The sequence below is a fragment of the Oncorhynchus mykiss genome, chromosome 12 (genome assembly GCF_013265735.2).
Source record: "Oncorhynchus mykiss isolate Arlee chromosome 12, USDA_OmykA_1.1, whole genome shotgun sequence".
Classification (NCBI taxonomy): domain Eukaryota; kingdom Metazoa; phylum Chordata; class Actinopteri; order Salmoniformes; family Salmonidae; genus Oncorhynchus; species Oncorhynchus mykiss.
In genome coordinates this window covers 89,809,990-89,832,194 of record NC_048576.1, presented here as the reverse complement: position 1 = coordinate 89,832,194, position 22,205 = coordinate 89,809,990, and the positions used below count along the sequence as shown (strand labels likewise).

Genomic DNA, 22,205 nt, shown 5'->3' with positions numbered 1-22,205 from the left:
TACCTCAAAAGTAAACTAGCCTTCCACAAGCTTCCCACAATAAGTTGGGTGAATTTTGGCCAATTCCTCCTGACAGAGCTGGTGTAACTGAGTCAGGTTTTTAGGACTCCTTGCTCGCACACACTTTTTCAGTTCTGCCCACAAATGTTCTATAGGAATGAGGTCAGGGCTTTGTGATGACCACTCCAATACCTTGACTTTGTTGTCCTTATGCCATTTTTCCACAACTTTGGACGTATGCTTGGGGTCATTGTCCATTTGGAAGACCCATTTGCGAGCCTCGCCCTTTTCCTCCAAACATAACGATGGTCATTATGGAAACACTGTTCTATTTTTGTTTCATCAGACCAGAGGACATTTCTCCAAAAAGTACAATCTTTGTCCCCATGTGCAGTTGCAAACCGTAGTCTGGCTTTTTTTATAGTGGTTTTGGAGCAGTGGCTTCTTTCTTGCTGAGCGGTCGTTCAGGTTATGTCTATGTCGGCACAGCACCGTGATCTATCAATCCACTGGGCACACACACTGGTTGAATCAACGTTGTTTCCACGTCATTTATATTTCACACCCCACTAAAGTGTCAAATGTGAAAGACTCCCCAAAATGTGTGTATTTGTGAAAAAAGGTTGGAAATATGTATCTAATAGTTGCTAAATGACATTCAAAAGATGGTGGTTAACAGAGTCAAACCTCAAAGGTCTGTAAATGTTTATTTTTACACTTGCCTTCTTGTATCTAGTGTTGATCATGGTCTAATAAACTATGGGAATTCCTCATAGGACGAGTAACCTTCGCATAGATAAGAGCACATTTTTTTCAGAATGTTTAGTCCCTCCCCTGAGGCTGTTCCATGCTTTATAAAAGGTGATCCTCCATTGGCAGGCAGATCAATGAGCAGGAAGTAGTCACTATTTTTAGCCCTGTTAGAGCTGTTTGAAGATGTCTCTTTTAGAATGTCTTCTACAGACATCGAGCACAGTGACACTGCTGGGGGCTCTGCTGTTTCTGCTGGCCCTTTACCGCCTCTCCTCTGGTTCAAACTCTGAGGAACAGGGGAAGCAGCCTCCAGGACCCAGGCCTCTGCCCCTGCTTGGTAACATGCTCCAGCTGGATCTCAAGAGGCCCTATCACAGCCTCTGTGAGGTGAGAGGAAGTCCTGAGATTAAACTATGTTGTGGTTGTTGATATGATCTGTGACATTGTTTTATCTGGCTAAATATTTTCAAAATGTTGGTATTTTAGCAGGTATAAAACTTCCAGTTAGTTTCAATAGGCATGTATTGTCAAAGCAATATGTTGAGTACATGGTGTTTCAACCAGTTAGCAATAGCTTTTGTCAACACAGGAGCCCTCTAAAATGTTTTTATTTTGATGTGGCCCTACTTTCCACACTCGCTCTGAGTTTATGAATGTTTTCAGAGAATGTTCCTCCATTAATGTTCCATTTCAGTTGTTTTTAAATGTTAAGTGTTGTCAAATAATACAGGTGAAATGATGACCACCGTGCATTCACTCACATAATAGAGGCATTTGGCTTGAAAATCGTATCTGTCATAAATGTTAAAAGGGATTGTTGTGTGTGTTTTTACCCCTATCTTAATAGTTTTCTTGTCACAGACCAAACAACTCACCAAAATAGCTCACACATACTTTAATCCAACTTATATTGCAACAATATCACTCCTGAAGATATGTGTCAACATAGAATTATACTTTATTTGTTACAGAACTGCTTCCAACAACTTTTAGTTTGTTTTTATATTTACATTTCATTCATTGTTTACTTCACAGGGCGTTTCGTAGAACCTGCATTGTTTTAAGTCACACACTGATCTCCACAGTCTGTTTGGTTGATTTATTTTGAATAACTTCTAGATGCTTTTAGAGCTTAGTTAAAGGGACAATCAGCAGTTCAAACAAAATTTGTCATCTCTCCCATGTCCTATTCGACTAGTAGTTCTGAAATGTTTATTACTTGCCTACATTTTAATCCCTCCTCTTCATTCATTCACCTTACTGTGAAATGCTTACTTACAATCCCTTAACCAACAATGCAGTTCAAGAAATAGAGTAAAGAAAAGATTTACTAAATAAACAAAAGTAACACAACAAAATAACAAAAACGAGGCATTATACAGGGGATACTGGTACCGACGCAATGTACAGGTTAGTCGAGGTCATTTCTACATGTAGGTAGGGGTAAAGTGACTATGCATAGATATTAAACAGTGATTAGCAGCAGTGTAAAAACAAGGGGGGGGGGGTAATGTAAATAGAAGCTGTTAATGAGCCTTTTGGACCTAGACTTGGCGCTCGGATACTGCTTGCCGTGCGGTAGCAGAGAGAACAGTCTATGACTTGGGTGTCTGGAGTCTTTGACAATTTTTTGGGCCTTCCTCTGACACCGCCTAGTATATAGGTCCTGGATGGCAGGAAGCTTGGCCCCAGTGACGTACTGGGCCGTACTCTCTACCCTCTGTAGCACCTTATGGTCAGATGCCGAGCAGTTGCTATACCAGGCGGTGACGCAACCATTCAGGATGCTCTCGATGGTGCAGCTGTAGAACCTTTTGAGGATCTAGGGACCCATGCCAAATATTTTCAGTCTCCTGAGAGGGAAAGATGTTGTCGTGCTCTCTTCACTAAAATCTGCGTGCGGGTCGAGGTGAGAAATCGCTGTTCTGATATACCTAAGCTCTTTTCAGGCATAAGAGACGGGAGCAGGACATTATGTACAAAATTACCAACAATGCGAAAAAACAAACATTGTCTCTAATGAAAGTATCTGGGGCAGGCACTCTCGAAAATCCCATCTGTCGCTTGTAATTTTCTTATTATGTCTGTCGCCACACAGCCACACTTAATTCTGTCACTTACCACCCCCCCCTCCTGCCCCCAAAGGGAGGGCCAGAGGGATATTGAGAGAGCACTGCAGTTATTGTCTGAGCTAAGAGAGCAGTGCACGTTGACATCTTTTTACCAGTTGTAGGAAAGCTATTTAAATAGTCATTATGGAGACACCTATTTCCAACCCTTTTTTTCCATAAAACGTGTTAATACGTTTTTAACTAGGCAAGTCAGTTGAATACCTACCAGTATTTAAGAACAAATTCTTATTTACAATGACGGCCTACACTGGCCAAACCTGGACAACGCTGGACCAATTGTGCGCCGCACCCTATGGGACACCCAATCACAGCTGGTTGTGATACAGCCTGGCTACATCAAGAAATAATGGAGACGAAGCACTGGAAAACGACTCAGAGGGGGTTTAAACTGCATTCTAATGTTGACTGCTTAGAGAAATCCTCAATGAAACTGACATTAAATATGGAGAATGATACATTTGCCTCTGTTGGCCATCAAGTAGCCTATTCAAGTATATGCCATTATAGGCTACCATTTTGATACAATAAATATGTGGAAATGGCGATATCACTGGAGTCATTACAACTCAATGTGTGCCACTTGTGTAGCCTATCTGGTCCTGGAAAACCAACGATGGTGACAGGTGTGAGGGATAATGAGCAGCCTGATGACCTAGAGGCGAGAGAGGGAGCACACTTGACACTGCATCACACTTGACACTGCAATTTAGCAAATTAACACTGAAGTGATAGATGTTCAGATGATGATGTGCAAGTAGAAATACAGGTGTGCAAAAGAGCAAAAAATGAATTTTGAGGATGAGGTAGGTAGTTGGGTGGGCTTTTTACAGATGGGCTATGTACAGCTGCAGCGATGGGTAAGCTGCTCAGATAGCTGATGTTTAAAGTTAGTGAGGGAGATAATTCCCCAACTTCAGCAATTCATTTTAATATATACAGTGCCTTGCGAAAGTATTCGGCCCCCTTGAACTTTGCGACCTTTTGCCACATTTCAGGCTTCAAACATAAAGATATAAAACTGTATTTTTTTGTGAAGAATCAACAACAAGTGGGACACAATCATGAAGTGGAACGACATTTATTGGATATTTCAAACTTTTTTAACAAATCAAAAACTGAAAAATTGGGCGTGCAAAATTATTCAGCCCCCTTAAGTTAATACTTTGTAGCGCCACCTTTTGCTGCGATTACAGCTGTAAGTCGCTTGGGGTATGTCTCTATCAGTTTTGCACATCAAGAGACTGAAATGTTTTCCCATTCCTCCTTGCAAAACAGCTCGAGCTCAGTGAGGTTGGATGGAGAGCATTTGTGAACAGCAGTTTTCAGTTCTTTCCACAGATTCTCGATTGGATTCAGGTCTGGACATTGACTTGGCCATTCGAACACCTGGATATGTTTATTTTTTAACCATTCCATTGTAGATTTTGCTTTATGTTTTGGATCATTGTCTTGTTGGAAGACAAATCTCCGTCCCAGTCTCAGGTCTTTTGCAGACTCCATCAGGTTTTCTTCCAGAATGGTCCTGTAATTGGCTCCATCCATCTTCCCATCAATTTTAACCATCTTCCCTGTCCCTGCTGAAGAAAAGCAGGCCCAAACCATGATGCTGCCACCACCATGTTTGACAGTGGGGATGGTGTGTTCAGGGTGATGGGCTGTGTTGCTTTTACGCCAAACATAACGTTTCGCATTGTTGCCAAAAAGTTCAATTTTGGTTTCATCTGACCAGAGCACCTTCTTCCACATGTTTGGTGTGTTTCCCAGGTGGCTTGTGGCAAACTTTAAACGACACTTTTTATGGATATCTTTAAGAAATGTCTTTCTTCTTGCCACTCTTCCATAAAGGCCAGATTTGTGCAATATACGACTGATTGTTGTCCTATGGACAGAGTCTCCCACCTCAGCTGTAGATCTCTGCAGTTCATCCAGAGTGATCATGGGCCTCTTGGCTGCATCTCTGATCAGTCTTCTCCTTGTATGAGCTGAAAGTTTAGAGGGACGGCCAGGTCTTGGTAGATTTGCAGTGGTCTGATACTCCTTCCATTTCAATATTATCGCTTGCACAGTGCTCCTTGGGATGTATAAAGCTTGGGAAATCTTTTTGTATCCAAATCCGGCTTTAAACTTCTTCACAACAGTATCTCGGACCTGCCTGGTGTGTTCCTTGTTCTTCATGATGCTCTCTGCGCTTTTAACGGACCTCTGAGACTATCACAGTGCAGGTGCATTTATACGGAGACTTGATTACACACAGGTGGATTGTATTTATCATCATTAGTCATTTAGGTCAACATTGGATCATTCAGAGATCGTCACTGAACTTCTGGAGAGAGTTTGCTGCACTGAAAGTAAAGGGGCTGAATAATTTTGCACGCCCAATTTTTCAGTTTTTGATTTGTTAAAAAAGTTTGAAATATCCAATAAATGTCGTTCCACTTCATGATTGTGTCCCACTTGTTGTTGATTCTTCACAAAAAAATACAGTTTTATATCTTTATGTTTGAAGCCTGAAATTTGGCAAAAGGTCGCAAAGTTCAAGGGGGCCGAATACTTTCGCAAGGCACTGTATATATATATTTTTTAATTATTATTATTATTATTATATATATATATATATATTTGCAATTCGTTCCAGTCATTGGAAGCAGAGAACTAGAAGGAATGGCGGCCAAAGTGGGTGTTGGCTTTGGGGATGACCAGTGAAATATACCTGCTAGAGCGCGTGCTACGGGTGGGTGTTGTTATGGTGACCAGTGAGCTGAGATAGGGCGGGGCTTTACCTAGCATAGACTTATAGATGACCTGGAGTCAGTGGGTCTATGTAGCGAGGGTCAGCCGACTAGAGCATACAGGTCGCAGTGGTGGGTGGTATATGGGGCTTTGGTGACAAAATGGATGGCACTGTGATAGACTGCATCTAGTTTGCGTAGTAGAGTGTTGGAGGCTATTTTGAAAATTACATCCCCGAAGTCGAGGATCGGTAGAATAGGCAGTTTTACGAGGGTATGTTTGACAGTGTGAGTGAAGGAGGAACAGCATTGCTGTGCTTCTAATGTGAAGAAATAGCCTAATGGTTTAACATTTCAAGGTAAACATTCTGATCTGTTGCGTCAGCCACATTGCGTAAAAAAAAATGTTTAATGTTAGTGGTTGTATTAATTTGGGATCTATTGCATCCCACAACTGTCCGGAATACTTATTTCTTGAATAGAATAGGTTTACTTTTGTAATATGGGGGATAGTAGATTGACATAGGCTAGTGCTTTTGCTGTTCGTTAGGCCTACTCATCTTGTTGGCTGACGAAAAGTAAATGTGGACAGTTCTTCCAACATCTAGCCTGTGAGAAAGACCCGAACGAACACGTGATGGGATGGAGAGCATGCAGCACTCAGAAGGGCACAACAAAGGCATGGATAATTTTTAGGGTGCTTTACAGCCACAAAGAGGATGCCGCTGTGAAATTCAAGGCATTATCAAGTGCTTGTCAAATTGTGAATGAGAGATTAATGAAATGTGCACAAAGCAGAGGTCATGCCCTTCAAGCACCTTTTTTCAAATCATCAGTCATCATGCAGCCTTACTGTATTAAAAATCAAAACATATAGCACAACGTTTTGTAGAACAACTATAGAACATCTAAATGAAGCATATAGGAGTAGCTATTTCTATGTTAACCGCTCAACACAGAATATCCACGTGTGCACTACCTCCAATCGTTTGGAGAATATAGCTTTGTTCAGTTGTATTCTTTATACTATAACATATTATAAAATAATGCCTTGGAATTCTAAGTAAATCTTGTCTGCTAAATGAACTAGTGAGCCCATAGCCATATGGCATAGCCATAACAGGGCCTAACATAAGGACAACTCAGACTATGCTAATCTGTTCTTCTGAAATAGACTACATTTTATTCATGTTTCCTTTAGACCTGTTTTAAAATAGATAATGGATTTATTGTGAAGGTGTAGGCTATATTACATGGATTTATTAGACTTTTTCAAAATGTAGATGTTCCAAAGGTCTGCATCAGTGACTTATAGGCTGTGTGGAAGCCAGGAGATGGTAAATGTGTTAATGTTAATTAACCTCCATTACCATGAGACCTACATTTACTTGTGTGACAATCACCGGCTATAGCCTACTCTATTTAATTGATACCACATGCACACCTGATCTCACAGGTATGGCTACTGAACTGGAAGCAGCAACAATGACAGCGACACTTGCTACGTTTTGCATAGGTTACAGTCTACCTTTTTAGGAGAACAATTTGCAGGCAGAGACAAATGGGTAATCGATACGTATTGAAAATGAAAAGGCTCAACGCTCACCATAGTAGCCTAACCTATGCTCACCATAGTAGCCTAACCAAAGTTGCTCTCTTGACTATACTCCTTTTGAAGACAACATTCCTTCATGTCAGCTGTATGTTGGCAGTTCTCAGTCTTAGTCTATATGGTTTTTGTTCTTCCATCCCTATCAGGTGTGTTACAGAAAATATACCGTTCACAAGTCAAAACAGTTACAGCAACCGCATCAGACTACATTATGGACAGCACTTGAAAGATCCACTGTCAATGATGGTATAGCATCTGTCTTCAGGAGTAGCATCCTGACAAGACCCATTGAATGTTCTCCCCAATTGATAAAGCAACTTAGCTCAAAATGTGCACTGCACTCGCGTGACATGGTCATAACTTTCGGTGCAGCCAATGCTGTTTGTCTTCATTTTCTGGAAATCAGTGTAGTTAAATTAACACTGACTTGGAATTCTGGTAAGTAGCTTGCTAGCTAAAAGTCACAACGCAGGTAAAAAGGGCTTAGTTACCAGTTTAGTTCTGCCAAGTTCCGCTTAAGCTATGTTACTGTTTGTAAACAAAGCCGCATGATGCGTACATGTGATGATGGTTTTAAGGTGTAACATATTTAAATTAGTTAAGATTATAAGACTCTACCATTGGTGTTTAACATCTCCGGCTTTACGTGACATGGCATAAAGCCAGAGGTAATGCCTGCCTCATGAATCTAAGTGTTTGACATGGGGGGAAGGGACCAGTAACTTTATCAGCTTTTCCAATGTACCAGCTACAATACTTTTTCATTCTTGGGTCAAACTGCTATGAACTGGTTACATTCAAATATCATCCAATTTGACCAACAACATGATTTTCACTGTCCTGGACCTTTAATAAACCATGCATTTAGTCTTATTTTATGTTCTACAGCTGTCCAAGAAATATGGGTCTGTTTTCACGGTTCATTTTGGACCCACAAAAGTGGTCATCCTGGCAGGATACAAGACGGTCAATCAGGCGCTGGTCAACCATGCAGAGGAGTTTGGGGACAGGGGCATGCTTCCTGTGTTCTATGATTTCACCAATGGACATGGTAATGTAGTATATGTGAAACTTGTAATCTGATTAACTGTTGCATTCTAGACAATATTCTGTCAAGCAAGTATATTTGGTGCTACAACAACAGACCCAAATAGTTGACAAATTTATTTTCTCCTTACATGATTCATTCCTGACACCTGAACAATATTATTTTTCAATACTGGTAGGTATTCTGTTTGGCAATGGCGAATCATGGACAGAGATGAGGCGCTTTGCCCTGGCAAACCTTAGAGACTTTGGGATGGGCAAAAAAAGGATTGAAGAGAAAATCTTAGAGGAATCTCACTACCTGATTGAAGTGTTTGAAAATCACAAGGGTAAGAATTTGTAGTTCTGATTTGAAAAACAGGTTACATAATTCCCCCCCCCCCCCCCCCCTAGGTTTGCTAATTCAATTTCTGATGTCCTTTGTAACAGGTAAAGCATTCGACACATCCCAGCCATTGAATTATGCTGTCTCCAACATAATCTCCAACATTGTGTACGGCAGCAGGTTTGAATACTCTGACCCCAAGTTCAAAGCCACTGTAAATCGAGCCAACGACAACCTCCGAATTGGTGGCTCCATTTCAATACAGGTACAATATGTTTAATTTGTTTCTCACTCAGAGAATAATGGCAAACTGGTCACACTTAATTAAATAATTATTCAAATTTGTACTAGACTAAAAGAGGGTAATTCATGCTTAACTTTATGTTTACGGGGAGATAGTTGTACAACATGTTCCCCTGGCTGGGCCCTTGGCTGAAAAGCAAGAAGCTTTTGTTGAAGAATATTGAGAACAACAAGAAGGAGATGGAGGAGCTGGTGCGGGGGCTGAAGGAGACTCTCAACCCTCAGATGTGTAGAGGCTTTGTGGACTCGTTCCTCGTCCGAAAGCAAACCCTGGAGGTATGAAATCTCACTACAGTTAAAAACAAGATAACTCATGTAAAATATACTGTGTTGGTAAAATTTATATAGGTTCAGAACGTTTGTGAAACAGCACAGTTAGAAATATATGGCAAATATGAATCAAACTGAATGGTCTTCAGAGATAGATGGGTGGGTTTGAGGGTAGCTGAAGGAGAGGATTAAAAACAAACAAAATATGACTCTTTTATTGTGTCCATAAAATGTAGATATTATGTACTGTATAAGCTGGAAGTATTATTAACACTTTGTTCTAGCTAGCTATTTGTGTAGGTAGCTATCAAGTAAACAAAATTATAGAGTGTTTGTGTTTACAACACTCGAGTGTTGTTGTCCATTAATTTACTTCAATTAGGGGAGGGGTGGTAGGGTTAGGGGAAACAATAAAAGAAAATGTATTTCAAAAAGCTCTCTCGCTCACTTGCTCTCTCTCATATACACTACCACTACCACATATGGAATCATGTGTTAAACAAATCTAAATATATTTCATATTTGAGATTCTTCAAAAAGCCACTCTTTGCCTTTGATGACAGCTTTGCATTTTCTCAACCAGCTTCTGTCACACCCTGATCTTTCACCTGTCTTTCACCTGATTTTTCACCCCCACTCCAGGTGTCGCCCATCTTCCCTAATATCCCCTGTGTATTTATACCTGTGTTCTGTTTGTCTATTGCCAGTTTGTTTTATTCATACCTACCAGAGTTTTCCCTCTTGCTCCTGTCCTGTCTATAATGCCTGTTTTCTAGTTTAGAACTACTGCTAAAGCAACACTCGAGTGGTTTAAGGGAAAACATTTAAAGGTTTTGGAATGGCCTAGTCAAAGCTCAGACCTCAATCCAATTGTGAATCTGTGGTATGACTTAAAGATTGCTGTACACCAGCGGAACCCATCCAACTTGAAAGAGCTGGAGCAGTTTCGCCTTGAAGAATAGTTAGGCACGCTCTAGTTCTGTTCTTGTTTGTTTCCCGGAAAATATTTTGCATCTTCAAAGTGGTAGATCTTGTGTAAATTCAATTATACAAACCCTCCCAAAAAATATATTTTAGTCCCAAGTTTTAAAGCAACAAATTAGGAAAACTACCAAGGGGGTGAAAACTTTTGCAAGCCACTGTAAATCAAATCAAATCAAGGCAGCTTAGCCCCAGTGATGTACTGGGCCGTACGCACTAACTTCTGTAGTGCCTTGCGGTCAGAGGCCGAGCAATTGCCGTACCAGGCAGTGATGCAACCAACCCATGCCAAATCTTTTTAGTTTCCTGAGGGGGAATAGGCTTTGTCGTGCCCTCTTCATGACTGTCTTGGTATGTGTGGACCATTCTAGTTTGTTGGTGATGTGGACAGTAAGGAACTTGAAGCTCTCAACCTGCTCCACTACAGCGCCGTTGATGAGAATTGGGGCATGCTCGGTCCTCCTTTTCCTGTAGTCCACAATAATCTTCTTAGTCTTGGTTACGTTGAGGGATAGGTTGTTATTCTGGCACCACCTGGCCAAGTCTCTGACCTCCTCCCTATAGGATGTCTCGTCGTTGTCGGTGATCAGGCCTACTACTGTTGTCATCTGCAAACTTAATGATGGTGTTAGATTCATGCCAGGCCACCAGTCATGGGTGAACAGAGTACAGGAGGGGACTGAGCACGCACCCCTGAGGGGCTCCAGTGTTGAGGATCAGCGTGGCAGATGTGTTGCTACCTACCCTCACCACCTGGGAGCGACCCATCAGTTAGTCCAGGATCCAGTTGTGGAGGGAGGTGTTTAGTCCCAGGATCCTTGGCTTCGTGATGATCTTTGAGGGTGCTATTGTGTTGAACACTGAGCTGTAGTCAATGAATAGCATTCTCACGTAGGTGTTCCTTTTGTCCAGGTGGGAAAAGGCTACGTGTCTGTAGTCATTTAGGCAGGTTGCCTTAGTGTTCTTGGGCACAGGGACTATGGTGGTCTGCTTGAAACCTGTTAGTATTACAGACTCAATCAGGGACATGTTGAAAATGTCAGTGAAGACATCTGCCAGTTGGTCAGCACATGCCCAGAGCATACGTCCTGGTAATCCATCTAGCCCCGCAGCCTTGTGAATGTTGACTTGTTTAAAGGTCTTACTCACGTCAGCTGCGGAGAGCTTGATCACACAGTCGTCCGGAACAGCTGATGCTCTCATGCATGCCTCAGTGTTGCTTACCTCGAAGCGAGCATAGAAGTTATTTAGCTCGTCTGGTCAGCTCGTGTCACTGGGCAGCTCGCGGCTCTGCTTCCCTTTGTAGTCTGTAATAGTTTGCAAGCCCTGCCAAATAAGACGCGCATCGAAGCCGGTGTAGTAGGAATGAATCTCAACCCTGTAAATGTGATATTTCCATTTTCCATTTTCCATTTCATTATAAATGTGTAAAAATGTCTAAACCTGTTTTTGCTTTGTCATTATGGGGTATTGTGTGTAGATTGAGGGAAAACATTTATGTAATCAATTTTACAATTATGCTATAAATAAACAAAATGTGGAAAAAGTCAAGGGATCTGAATACTTTCCGAATGCACTGTACATATTTACAAAAACAATATGGGGGATTGGAAATGATGCTGACATTTACATTGATAGATTGTAGCTTCCATCTGCAATATTAAAGCTGATCTATTCCCCCAATAATAAAACATTTTAATTCTTTGAATGAATAACATCTAGGAATTTAGTGGGCATTGAGAATGGGTAAATGGCCCATGTGATAGAGAATGGAGAAAATATAGGAGAGATTATGTTGAAATGGCATTGGGCCCAGGCTGCTGCGGTATACACTGAGTGTACAAAACACTAGGAACATCTTCCTAATATTGAGTTGCACCCTGGTCTAATCCATGGAAACAGCATTTGTTCTTAATGTTCTGTACACTCAGAGTATGTGTTCTGGAGGCTGCAGCTAAGACTGCTACACCTTGTATGTAAAATGTGTGTAGAAGTTATATGTAAAAACACATTTTTGAAAGCACATTTTTGACCTTCGAAAAAGAATGCAAAGACTGCTAGACCAAGACTTTTGAGGGGAAAACAAATATTTTCTCCCCTTTTAAAATGCTTTTTCTGTATGTATAAGGAATCTGGCAACAAGAACTCTCACTACCATGACAACAACCTGATATCCTCTGTGGCCAACCTGTTTTCTGCTGGTACAGAGACCACAGGGACAACCCTACGCTGGTTGTTGATGCTAATGGTCAAGTACCCCCTTATACAGGGTAAGCATCAATGAGCACACAGACACACACCTTTGTACAGACATTGCAAGTGATTGTAGTAATGCAAGACAATCAAGGTGTTACTTGCTGTAAACATTTCCAAATTGCCACTTGAACCACAGACCAGTTTATAGTTTGTTTCAAATGCTTGAACACTGTGAATTAAGCTGTAATCTACATGAATGTAACTAAATGTGTTGAAATGATGACATTTCAACCAGATTTTCTCATTGGGATAATCTACATGTGTAAGGCAGCAGAGTGATAGATATATAATGGAGTTGTACTATGGTGTGGTATTTGTGGCAATAAAGGATACCGTAGCCATAGAGGACAACAGGTTCTTAACTTGGGAGGGAGAAGAGTGGCGCAAATACCTCTAAGGAGACAGTGATTGGAGTAGAATACACAATATAAATATTTATTATTAGAACAGAAAGGCAAATAAAAAAACGAGTCCAGAAATTGTCTGCAAAAAGTCTTCAGAAAGATTCTCAGAAAATGACACTTGCAAAAACATCCTTCAATGTCGAACAAATAATGCACTTCCCCCAGCCTCCATCTTGACTTCCCCAGCCTCCATCTTGACTTCCCCAGCCTCCATCTTGACTTCCCCAGCCTCCATCTTAACTTCCCCAGCCTCCATCTTAACTTCCCCAGCCTCCATCTTGACTTCCCCAGCCTCCATCTTGACTTTCCCAGCCTCCATCTTAACTTCCCCAGCCTCCATCTTAACTTCCCCAGCCTCCATCTTGACTTCCCCAGCCTCCATCTTGACTTCCCCAGCCTCCATCTTGACTTCCCCACCCTCCATCTTGACTTCCCCAGCCTCCATCTTGACTTCCCCAGCCTCCATCTTGACTTCCCCAGCCTCCAGCTTCGACAGATGTATATTTTTGTGTGTGCAGCTTTTCCTTATTTTAAGCATTTTTTGGAACATCGTTTTAGATTTTCAAGACACAGAACTCAGTGCCATTTTTAAATGCATTTTTAAAATTTACACAGACCAAAAATATAAATGCAACAATTTCAAAGATTTTACTGAAGTACAGTTCATATAAGGAAATAAGTCAATTTAAATAAATTCATTAGGGCCTAATCTATGGAGTTCACATGACTGGGAATACAGATATGCATCTGTTGGTCAGAGAGACCTTTAAAAAAGGTAGGGGTGTGGATCAGAAAACCAGTCAGTATCTGGTGTGACCACTATTTGCCTCATGCAGTGTGACAGTTGAACAAGCGGCTGATTGTGGCCTGTGGAATGTTGTCCCACTCCTCTTCAATGGCTGTGCAAAGCTGCTGGATTTTAGCGGGAACTGGAACACGCTGTCGTACACGTTGATCCAGAGAATCCCAAACATGCTCAAAGTGTGACATGTCTGGGGAGTATGCAGGCCATGGAAGAACTGGGGCATTTTCAGCTTCCGGGAATTGTGTACAGATCTTTGCGGCATGGGGCCGTGCATTGTCATGCTGAAACGTGAGGTGATGGCGGCAGATGAATGGCACGACAATGGTCTCAGGATCTCGTCATGGTATCTCTGTGCATTCAAATTGCCATCAAGAAAATGCAATTGTGTTCGTTGTCCGTAGCTTATACCTGTCCATACCATTGCCCCATGGTGGCGGTGGGGTTCTCTGTTCACAATATTGACATCTGCAAACTGCTCACCCACACGAAGCCCACACTATCTGCTATCTGCCATCTGACCAGTACAGTTGAAACCGGGATTCACCCGTGAGGAGCACACTTCTCCAGCGTACCAGTGGCCATCGAAGGTGCATTTTTGTTCAGTGTAGTTGCCTTCTCAAAAGAGCCAATACATTAATTCAAATAAAATTTTATTGGTTACATACGCGTGTTTAGCAGATGTTATTGTGGGTGTAGAGAAATGCTTGTGCTTCTAGCTCAAACAGTGCAGTAATATCTAACAAGTGATATCTAACAGTTTCATAACATACATTTGAAGTCAGAAGTTTACATACACTTAGGTTGGAGTCATTAAAACTAGTTTTTCAACCACGACAGACATTTTTTGTTAACAAACTAGAGTCTTGGCAAATCGGTTAGGACGTCTACTTTGTGCATGACAAAGTAATTTTTCCAACAAGTCTTTACAGACAGATTATTTCACTTAGAATTCACTGTATCACAATTCCAGTGGGTCAAAATTTTACATACATTAAGTTGACTGTGCCTTTAAACAGCTTGGAAAATTCCAGAAAATGATGTCATGGCTCTGGAAGCTTCTGATAGGCTAATTGACATCATTTGAGTCAATTGGAGGTGCATTTGTGGATGTATATCAAGGCCTATCTTCAAACTACGTACCTCTTTGCTTGAAATGGGGGGGGGGGGGTCGACCAAGATGTCACTACAGAGTGATAATTACAACAATTAAAATGCTAATCCTTTACACATGAACGCTCACTCATTCGGGAACAATTGCAATCAATATATATATTTACGCTCAGTGTGTCGTCTTGATCGCTGGTTAAAAGTTTGTCTCTTTCGTAGAATTGTCCGTCTCCCTCAACATGACAGTCGTTATAGAATGGATGTTTCGGCTGTTGTCGTTCTTCGCGTTCAATGACACCGAATTCCTAGCTGCAGACTAGTAATTACTATCAAAGACTTGTTCTCATTCTGTCGGTATCGATAGTCTAAGAGTTTAACCATGTGGTATGGTTAAAATATTCAGCAATGGTCTACAACCTTTGTCCTCCCCTAATGGGGAAAAACATGGTCTGGTGATAATTTCTCAAAGTTGGGTTTTATTCGGAAAGGCAGAAAAGGGCTGTCCCAGGATGTCTGACCCTAACTGGGCTCAGGGGCGGTCCTCTGACTTAGTTCAAATCCAATTCCCTTTTTGAGTTTTCCTTCATTAACTTCTTAATGTATAGGGGACGCTTGCGTCCCACTTGGCCGAAAGCCAGGGAAAATGCAGCGAGGCAAATTCAAATAAAATTATATAAAAATCAAACTTTCATTAAATCACACATGTAAGATACTAAATTAAAGCTACACTCGTTGTGAATCCAGCCGACATGTCAGATTATAAAAAGGCTTTTCGGGGGAAAGCATCAGAAGCTGTTATCTTATGATAGCACAACAATAAACAGAGGGTAGCATATTTCAACCCTGCAGGCGCTACGCAAAACGCATAAATAAAATATAAAACATGCCTTACCTTTGACAAGCTTCTTTTGTTGGCACTCCAATTATGTCCCATAAACATCACAATTGGTCCTTTTTGTTCGATTAATTCCGTCCATATATATCCAAAATTTCCATTTATTTGGCGCGTTTGATCCAGAAAAAAACAGCTTCCAAATTGCGCAACGTCACTACAAAATATTTCAAAAGTTGCCTGTAAATTTTGCCAAAACATTTCAAACTACTTTTGTAATACAACTTTAGGTATTTTTAAACGTTAATAATCGATCAAATTGAAGAAAGATCTATCTGTGTTCAATACAGGAAGACAACAAACCAAGCTACTTTTCAAGTATTGCGCAACTCTCAACAGTGTTACGCAGTTCTTAGATGGCCGTACTTCATTGGACAAATGAACCAAATTCCAAAGACTGGTGACATCCAGTGGAAGCGGTAGGAACTGAAAACATGTTATACTCACAGACATGATTCAAACAGTTTTAGAAACTTCTGAGTGTTTTCTATCCAAATCTACTAATAATATGCGTATATTATATTCTTGACATGAGTAGCAGGAAGTTGAAATTGGGCATGCTATTTATCCAAAAGTGAAAATGCTGCCCCCTATACAGTAAGAAGTTAAACAGTCCAAAATCACATTGTAAAATTGTGTAAACAGTATCATACTCACTCATTCATCTTATACAACAATTAGATGTAAACCTTATATCTGGGGCTATTATATAAACAGCATTATGGTAATGTGGCCACACTGTCTCCCATGACCTTCCCAAGTTGTGACAAATGGACTAGTTCGTAGCTGGATTCTTCACCGATCTTTTACATTTTCTCCGGAACATGAACTTTGTTCGTACCTCAAGTTCTGTGAGGTGGAAGGATTTCATTTGTCTCCATGAAAAACTACTCTCTATAACTGTGTGTCCATGAGGTCTTCTCAGGAATTTACGACCTCTGACCACAGCAGCCTAGTTGAAGGAGGAAAGGGGGGAGGCAGGGAGAGAGGGATGGGGTTGCTGTACTCAAAGAGGCCAACGTCATGACAGCAGTCTGATGGCCTTGGGATAGAAGCGTTTTTTCCAGTCTCTCGGTCACAGCTTTGATTCACCTGTACTAACCTCGCCTTTTGGCTGATAGCGGAGTGAACAGGCAGTGGCTCGGGTGGTTTATGTCCTTGATGTTCTTTTTGGCATTCCTGTGACTTCGGGTGCTGTAGGTATGCAGGAGGGCGGGACGATTGCCCCCGGTAAGGCGTTGGGCAGACAGCACCACCTCTCTGGAGCAGTTGTGGGCAGTGCACTTGCCATTCCATGCGGTGATACAGCCCGACAGGATGCTCTCAATTGTGCATCTGTATAAGTTTGAGGGCTTTAGGTGTTAAGTCAAATTTCTTTAGCCTCCCTGAGGTTGAAGAGGCGCTGTTGCACTGCCTTCACCACACTGTCTGTGTGGGTGGACCATTTCAGTTTGTCAGTGATGTGTATGCCGAGGAACTTAAATCTTTCCACCTTCTCCACTGAGGTCCCGTCGATGTGGATAGGGGGTTGCTCCCTCTGCTGTTTCCTGAAGTCCATGATCATCTCCTTAGTTTTATTGATGTTGAGTGAGAGGTCTATCCATCTATCCACGGTTTCTGGTTGGGGTTGGTTTTAATAGTCAGTGGGTACAACCTCTTCTATTCACTTCCCGATAGACACATTTACCAATACGGTGAATGAGTTTTATTGTTACCTGAAGCTACTCTGAACATATCCCAGTCTGCGTGATCAAAGCAATCTGGAAGCGTGGATACCGATTGAATAGTCCTTACCATGGGTGCTTTCTGTTTGAGTTTCTGCCTATACGAAGAGAGGAGCAAGATGGAATCATGGTCCGATTTGCCGAATGGAGGGCGGGGGAGGGCCTTATATGCATTCCGTAAGGTAATGTAACAGTGGTTGAGAGTTTTAGCCGTGCGAGTACATAGAGTTGATAGACTTTCGGAAGCCTTTTCTTCAAGTTTGCTTTGTTAAGATCCACAGCTACAAAAAATGCAGCCTCAGGATATGTGGTTTCCAGTTTGCATAAAGTCCATTGAAGTTCTTTAAGGGCCGTCGTGGTATTTGCTTGAGTGGAGGATATAGACGGCTGTGGCTATTATTGATGTAAATTCCCTCAGGAGATAGTACGGTCGGCATTTGATTGTGAGATATTCTAGTTTGGAAGGACTTGAGTTCCTGTACGTTATCACAGTTACACCGTAAGTCGTTAGTCATAAAACATATACCTCCACCCTTCTGCTTCCCGGAGAGATGTTTATTCCTGTTGGCACGATGCTTTGAGAACCCAACTGGCTTTATGGAGTCAGACAGAATATCTTGAGAGCCGTATTTCAGTGAAGCAGAGTATGTTACAATCCCTGGCGTCTCTCTGAAAAGCAACTCTCGCCTTGAGCTTGTCAACTTTATTATCCAGCGATTGGACATTAACGAGTAAAATACTCGGGAGTGGTGGGTGGTGTACATGCTTCCTAAGTTGGACCAGAAGACCACCCTGAGTACCTCTCCTCCATCAGCATTGTTTTGGGTCAGCCTCTGGAATAAGTTCAACTGCTCTAGGGAGAGCAAACAAAGGATCTGCTCCAGGTCGTAATCCTCGTGATGCTGGTAGTTCTGGTGAGTTACCGCTGCTCTAATATCCAATAGTTCTTCCCAGCTGTATGTAATGGCAGAAAACAATTCTAGAGCTAATTCTGTAAAAAAAATAGTACATAAACAAACAAAATACTGCAGTTTCCTAAGAGCTAGTTGCGATGCTGCCTTCTCTGTTGGCGCCATCTGTAACGGTTTTCTGTATGAGAAGGAGAGTCGGACCAAAATGCAGCGTGTAGATTGCGATCCATGTTTTAATAAACAAACGTAAAACACGAATCAATACAAACACTACAAAATAAAGAACGTAATGAACGTAACGAAAACCTAAACAGCCCTATCTGGTGAAAACACATAGACAGGAACAATCACCCACAAACACACAGTGAAAACCAGGCTACCTAAATATGGTTCCCAATCAGAGACAATGACGAACACCTGCCTCTGATTGAGAACCATATCAGGCCGAACATAGAACTGGACAAACTAGACATGTAACATAGAATGCCCACTCAGATCACACCCTGACCAACCAAAACATAGAAACATACAAAGCAAACTATGGTCAGGGTGTGACACCATCAGAACTAAAGATACCCTAAAAATGAAAATACAACCATCAAAATAACAAGACAACCTGCAAAAACTGGGATCCACGTGGCCAAAACAATCCCCTTTTATACACAACAGTATGTCATTTATCATTGTTTCACATTAAATGCAATTGATAAGCACTGTTTGGCAAAACACTAGACACAACTCTCTGCACAGGACACAAACCTATTGTGTACAGAATGTCAAACAAAACTAAATTAATATCACAGTCAATAACAAGTACTCCCATATCTTTTACCATTAACAGTGTTGTTGGACGTGATGTATACAATTTACTTTGTCTTGTATAGCTATTGTCTACTGTTTTACAAAAGGTGTTATACATTAAGTGTGAACTTTGAACTGTACAGAAAAGTTGACTGCTTTGGTACGTAGGTTAAGGTATCGTTCACATGGAGCCCCGTTGAAGTTATCAAGCCATCTTGTTTAAATGATAAAATCTCCAGGGTAAAGATTATTAAGATGACATTTTCTCTGAGGGTAGTAACTTTGGTCCTCCCTCCTTTCGATCTCAGACCGGGTCCTGGAGGAGATCAGCAGCGTCATAGGAAGTCGTCAGCCCTTAGCAGAGGACAGGAAGAACCTGCCCTACACTGATGCAGTGATCCATGAGACCCAGAGACTGGCCAACATTTTACCCATTGCCATCCCCCACACCACCAGCCGAGACATCACCTTCCAGGGATATTTCATCAAGAAGGGGACGCTTGTGTTTCCTCTACTGACGTCTGTCCTACAAGACGGAAGCGAATGGGAGAGCCCACACACCTTTAACCCCGCCCACTTTCTGGATGAGGAAGGTCGATTCACCAAGAGGGATGCCTTCATGCCCTTCTCTGCAGGTGAGTTCCACTGTTTCTGTATCCATACTGACTGGGTAAGTGAATCCTTCTATGAATTAGAATGTAAACACATTTTTGTGAGAATTGTGGAATTGCTTTGACCTAGGGAGAGTTTATGGTATGGAAATGTGTGTACAATTTATGTCAACTGTAGGAAATCTATGTAGACCTAATTGTTATATGTTGTCTTCCTCATTTTATCTTCTTCCAGGTCGTAGGGTGTGTCTGGGGGAGAGTCTGGCCAGGATGGAGCTCTTCCTCTTCTTCACCTCCCTCCTGCAGCGCTTTCGTTTCTCTCCTCCTCCTGGAGTAACAGAGGATGATCTGGACCTTACACCATCCGTGGGGTTCACCCTCAACCCTTCACCTCACCAGCTGTGTGCTGTGAGCCGGGTCTGAGATGAGTCTGGGCCTAATGTATATTATACATGACTTAGAACAAATGCTCCACTTTAGACAAACATGCTGAAATGGGTTACCTCACCGGCTGTACTGTGAGCCAGGTCTGAGATGAAACCAGTCCGTCCCTCAATGGTTTTGGTTTAATTTGATTGCTCTACAATCCAACAATGTAATTGATTGATACAAAGCACTGCTATTATGTACAGAATGCTTGTTGTTTTTGCTTGCTGTCCTGCCTTGTCTGGGACTGGACAGCTGTTACCAAGCTTAGCAAAGTCAATCAGTGTTCTAGCTAATGTTATCAGTAGTTGACACTAATATATACCCTTGTGGTTGTTTTTATATGACTAGTAAGCATACTTAGCAACCATCTGCTAGCTAGAACAAATAACTACCACTAAGTAGCTAGCTCCAGCAGGAGTGGAAGTTCGACTGCCTACTTCCCTCCATTAGTGGTTCCAGTTGTTGAACGAAATTTGAAACAACAAGACTGCATTTACACAGGAAACCCAATTTGGATTGTTTTCCACTGTTTAGTATTTTGACCAACCAGATCAGCTATTTTGCCTACAATTGGACAAAAGACCAGAATTGAGCTGCCTGTGTAAAAGCAGCCAAAAGGTCTCACAAAAATGTGTTTACAAACTGTGCGGTAGCTGGTGGCTAGTTTAAGGTACTCTTTCTCCATTGACCTTAGCTAGTGGTTAGCTTGAGCCACATTAGCTACTAGTGACTACTTACATATAATATATTGGAAGATTTGGGCATGAAAATCTAACTTATTGCACCTTTAAGCTTTCTTGTCCTATTCAAACAGGCCAACCAAAGGTACATAACACTAACAGTGTCTGTTATTGATAACAGCTAGGATGATTGACTCTGCTAAGCTTGATTACACCCCAAAGATAAATAAGCTAAGACGTAGGCTTCTGATTAGCCTTGGTATTAAAATCTGTTCATATACACCCCCAGGAAGAGTGACCCCTTTTTAGTTTATATCTTCTGACAAGTGAGAACCTGAAAATGACCATATCTTAGTGATCATAAATTCATAAAATGTTTGAGAATGACGTATTGTAAGGCACTTTGTGTAAATTCTATAGCAATATAAAGCTGCCGTGCGTTTGCACAATGACTAGACACTGCGTAAACAGAGCAAATTAAATGTAACCATACTAAAGTAATATACAGTATTTAAGCAATAAGGCGCGAGGGGGTGTGGAATATGGCCAATATACCATGGCTAAGGGCTGTTCTTAAGCACGATGCATCGCGGAGTGCATGGACACAGTCCTTAACCGTGGTATATTGGCCATATACCACAAATCCCCAAGGTGCCTTATTGCTATTATAAACTGGTTACCAACGTAATTAAAGCAGTAAAAATAAATGTTTTGTCATACCCATGGTGTACGGTCTGATATACCACGGCTGTCAGACAATCGGCATTCAGGGCTCGAACCACCCAGTTTATAACATCAATTATACCATTTATTTGCTGCGGGTGAATCTTTGATCCACGTCAACACAGACGACACCATTCTGTATACATTTTTCCCTTTGGACACTTTTAACAAACCTCCAAATGAGCTTCAATGCCATACAACACTCCTTCCGTGGCATCCAACTTCTCTTATGCTAGCATGCTAGTAAAACGAAATGCATGCTCTTCAACCGACCAGCATCACTACTCTGGATGGTTCTGACTGAATATGTGGACAACTATAAATACCTAGGTGTCAGGCTAGACTGTAAACTCTCCTTCCAGACTCACTTTAAGCATCTCCAATCCAAAGTTAAATCTGGAATCGGCTTCTTTTCTCGCAACAAAGCCTCCTTCACTCATGCTGCTCAACATACCCTCGTAAAACTGACCATCCTACCGATCCTTAACTTTGGCGATGTCATTTACAAAATAGCCTCCAACATTTTACTCAGGCTACATCCAGTTTGCTAACACAGTGCCATCCGTTTTGTCTCCAAAGCCCCATATACTACCCACCACTGCGACCTGTATGCTCTCGTTGGCTGGTGCTCAATACATATTTGTAGCCAATCCCACTAGCTCCTGGTCATCTACAAGTCTTTGCTAGGTAAATATCCGCCTTATCTCTGG

General features: G+C 41.6%; 1 protein-coding gene across 1 annotated transcript; it reads left to right on the top strand.

The window, feature by feature from the left end:
* Positions 1–921: 921 nt before the first annotated feature.
* On the top strand, positions 922–21,491 carry LOC118936510 (cytochrome P450 2K1-like). Its single transcript, XM_036939124.1, has 8 exons — positions 922–1,140; positions 8,115–8,277; positions 8,453–8,602; positions 8,703–8,863; positions 8,998–9,177; positions 12,281–12,422; positions 19,361–19,687; positions 19,899–21,491. The coding sequence occupies exons 1-8, from the start codon at positions 937–939 to the stop codon at positions 20,084–20,086; spliced, it is 1,515 nt and encodes a 504-aa protein (XP_036795019.1). The 5' UTR covers positions 922–936; the 3' UTR covers positions 20,087–21,491.
* The last annotated feature ends 714 nt before the right edge of the window (positions 21,492–22,205 follow it).

Bases quoted from the DNA above. Each gene is read 5' to 3' on its own strand.
- LOC118936510 (XM_036939124.1), top strand. From the start codon at position 937: ATGTCTCTTTTAGAATGTCTTCTACAGACATCGAGCACAGTGACACTG. The intron at 8,864-8,997 runs GTACAATATGTT...ACGGGGAGATAG, and splicing joins GTGGCTCCATTTCAATACAG to TTGTACAACATGTTCCCCTG. The intron at 9,178-12,280 runs GTATGAAATCTC...TGTATGTATAAG, and splicing joins TCCGAAAGCAAACCCTGGAG to GAATCTGGCAACAAGAACTC.